Genomic DNA, 3,694 nt, shown 5'->3' with positions numbered 1-3,694 from the left:
AACAGAGCCCCTGGCCCACGAGCAGCGGGCGAAGCAGCGGGGCTGGCAGGGCGAGGGCGCCTGGAGCCTGCTTCCCGGGTCACCGCCCTCCCTGCCCCCCCCCCACCCCTGGTCAGCGTTCCTGTCCCTCTGCCTCCCCAGGGGACGCCCTGTGCAGACACATGTGCCGGGCCGTCGGCGAGAGCTTCATCATGCGGCGTGGGGACAGCTTCCGGGACGGCACCCGGTGTGTGCCAAGCGGCCCGCGGGAGGACGGGACCCTCAGCCTGTGCGTGTCGGGCAGCTGCAGGGTAGGCGTGTGCAGGCGGCGGGTGCCTCTCTGTCCCCTGTGGCCCCCAGGCCTGTCCCAGCAAAGCCGAACACGGCCTCCCGGGGGGCGGGTCCCTGAAGCAGCAGCCGCCTCTCAGGGTTGAGAGCTGCGCTGCGATCTGGGGCGGCCATTTAAGCTCGTCTCCAGAAGGGGCCTCAGGTGCTCTGTACGCGACCCCGTTTGTCATATGACTCAGAGCCAGTGGGGTTGCCCCTCCAGTGACACGCAGCCCGGGCGCCCCTGCCACCCCCTTTGCGCAGACGTTCGGCTGTGACAGCAGGATGGACTCCGGGCAGGTGCCGGACGAGTGCCAGGTGTGTGGAGGGGACAACAGCACGTGCAGCCTGCAGAGCGGCTCTTTCATGGGCGGAAGAGCCCGAGGTAGGGGCCGTCCCCTCGCCCCCGAGAAGCTGCGGCAGCCCAGGCGGGGGCAGGCAGGGTGGGGACCCTCACCTTGGCTCCGCCCTGGAGCCTCCACCGCCCACTCTGCCAGACGTTGGGAATCTGCTGTGGTTTGCAAAGCCATTGCTTAGAGCAGCGGTTCTCAACCTGTGGGTCGCGAGCCCTTTGGCGGTCGACCGACCCTTTCACAGGGGTCGCCTAAGACCATCCTGCATATCAGATATTTACATGACGATTCGTAACAGTAGCAACATTACAGTGATGAAGTAGCAACGAAAATACTTTTATGGTTGGGTCACAACATGAGGAACTGTATTTAAAGGGCCAGAAGGTTGAGAGCCGCAGGCTTAGCAGGGGTCCCCAAACTACGGCCCGCGGGCCATATGCAAATACAAATATTGTATTTGTTCCCATTTTGTTTTTGTTTTTACTTCAAAATAAGATACGTGCAGTGTGCATAGGAATTTGTTCATAGTTTGTTTTTTTTTAAACTATAGTCCGGCCCTCCAACGGTCTGAGGGACAGTGAACTGGCCCCCTGTTTAAAAAGTTTGAGGACCCCTGGGAGGGTCAGTGGAGGATTTGATCCCACCTCCCTCCGGCAGGTCCCACCCCTCCCCCACCAGGGTGGCTCCCCCACAGGTGGCCCTCCATCCGCCCGATTGCCCGCCAAGGCCCGCGGCTGCCTGGGGCGCCTGCACAGTGGGGCTGGCGCTGTGGGGCCTGTTCTTGGTGCCGAAACCTGCCCCTGGCCTGCGGTGGGGCGGGGTCTCAGCCCCCTGTTCCCTCCTAGAGTACGTCACGTTCCTGACGCTGACTCCCAACCTGACCAGGGTGCACATCGCCAACCACAGGCCTCTCTTCACACACCTGGGTGAGTTGGCGGAAGGCTCGCCAGGGTTTGCCAAACCTCGAAGGTGGAGGGCACGGTCCCCAAGATGCCCGCACTGCTGATGCCAACGTTGAGGTTGGGGTTCCCCAAACCACCGCCAGATTGGACAGCTCACTGGACCCCCAGACTCAGCTGTTAGGGTCATGGTGGAAACGGGGAAGGACAGAGTAAACCAGCCAGGAGGAGATGCCAGGGGAGAGTCGGGGCTCTGGGCCAGCGTCCAGCTGATGGGCATGGAGTATTGCCCACCCAGGCTCCCTGCCCGTTTCTACTGGGGCTTCGTTATGTAGGCCTGATCGATTATTGACCGATGGATTGATTGAGCGCTCACATGAGTGGTCTGTCTCCAGGCTGACTCATGCCCTGTGGCCCAAGGCCCCAGAACCATGTGTTTGGTCTTTCTGGTTGGCCAGGCCCCTCCTTAAAGACTCCCCCCGGCTGACTAGGCCCCGTCCCTGTTACTGGGCAAGGCCGACTTCTTTACTCCCCAGTCTCCCTGGGGCTATGTGTCCAGGGTAGCCCACACCTGACCTTTGAACCCAGAGTGGGGTCCTACCAGGGTCCCTGAGCTCCTGAACCGGCCCGCAGAGCTCACGTGGGTGTGCGTGGTGGGGAGCAGGCCCCGGTGCTCCCCGGGTTCTGGAGGAGGCGCGGAGTTGCCTCTGTGAGGAAGCCTGGGGCAGCCCCTGTGTGCACCTGGAGGGGTGCCTGCAGAGACACGGGGGACCCGCTCCTGGGGTTGGGGAACTGGAGGAGGACGGTCGCAGGTGTGGCCACGGAGACGACAACCTGTTGGCCGATTCCTTAAACCAGGACCTCCTCTGTGAAAGGGTGGTGCCCCCTCCTAGGTGGGGCTGGGTGGGGGCTCCGTTGTGCTGACAGGCCTCGCTGCCCCCAGCGGTGAGGATCCGCGGGCGCTACGTGGTGGCTGGGAATTTCAGCATCTCCCCCAGCACCAGCCACCCCTCCCTCCTGGAGGACAGCCGCATCGAGTACAGAGTGACCCTCACCGAGGACCGGCTGCCCCGCCTGGAGGAGATCTCCATCCCGGGCCCCACCCAGGAAGACATGGAGATCCAGGTGACCAGCTGCTCAGTCCCTCGCTCGCACGGCCCCTGGTGCTGAGTGGGTGGCCGGAGAGCTGGGCAGGCCCAGGGGCTGCCTCCGGAGGGCGGCGGGGCTGGGCCTGGAGGAACCAGTGCCCAGGCCAGCCAGCGGGCAGTGTCTCCAGGAAACCTGCGAGCACAGGAGGGGTGCTTAGGGGGCTGAAGGAAGGGGACCCCAGGCAAGAAGGCTAGGGGGCGGGGCAGACCTGGAGGGGCTTCCTGGCCACGGGTGGAGCCTGGGCTTCCTCCTGGGCGTCCCAGGGCTGAGGGGCCCTGCAGTTGGAGTTGGGAGGGGCCTGGGTCAGGCCTGGCCCAGGTGGGTGGAGGAGCAACACAGTCGGGAAGGCCGGTCTGGCCAATGCTGAAGTCAGAGGCCTCAGTCTCCTCCCCTGTGGAATGGGGTCGCAGTCCTGCCTCCTGGGGTCGAAGCATGCTTAAGGAGTGACCACCCCTTCCAGCTGCACCCCCCGCCCCCGTCTCTTCTGATCTCACCCCAGGCCCGTGCTGGGCTCCCCTCTGTCTGAGGCCGTCTCCCGCCTCTGCTCCATGCCCCACCCCTGCTCCACCTAGAGCCTGCGACACCTTCCAGGCTGCTGTCCTGCCCCCACCAGGCCCCATAGGGTTATCTGTCACCACCCCACCCCACCCCACCCCACCCCGAGCTCCTGGAGGCTGCGACAGGGTCCCGCTCGCCGTGCTGTCCCCAGAACCTGGGTGCGGCCACCTCTGGTTGCTTGCTGAGTGGAAGAATGTATGGCCTCCAGGAGGTGGCGGTGGCAGCGATCGCCAGGGAGCCCCTGGGTGAGGCCCCGTGCGCCCGTCTCCTGCAGGTGTACAGGCGCTATGGCGAGGAGTATGGCAACGCCACCCGCCCGCACGTCACCTTCACCTACTTCCAGCCTAAGCTGCGGGCCTGGGTGTGGGCTGCCACGCGGGGGGCCTGCTCGGTGAGCTGTGGGGCAGGTGAGGCCCGGGGCAGGGCGGG

General features: G+C 64.9%; 1 protein-coding gene across 1 annotated transcript in view; it reads left to right on the top strand.

Moving 5' to 3' along the window:
• ADAMTS13 (ADAM metallopeptidase with thrombospondin type 1 motif 13) overlaps positions 1–3,694 on the top strand; it is a 29,095-nt gene that overhangs the window by 14,053 nt on the left and 11,348 nt on the right. The window contains 5 exon segments of the mRNA XM_015572373.1: positions 142–290; positions 571–691; positions 1,505–1,585; positions 2,502–2,683; positions 3,540–3,689. Coding sequence (XP_015427859.1) covers positions 142–290; positions 571–691; positions 1,505–1,585; positions 2,502–2,683; positions 3,540–3,689 — 683 coding nt within the window.

The sequence above is a fragment of the Myotis davidii genome, unplaced genomic scaffold (assembly GCF_000327345.1).
Source record: "Myotis davidii unplaced genomic scaffold, ASM32734v1 scaffold609, whole genome shotgun sequence".
Taxonomy (NCBI): domain Eukaryota; kingdom Metazoa; phylum Chordata; class Mammalia; order Chiroptera; family Vespertilionidae; genus Myotis; species Myotis davidii.
The sequence above is the reverse complement of the archived record's forward strand: the minus strand, read 5'-3'. Positions and strand labels throughout refer to the sequence as shown.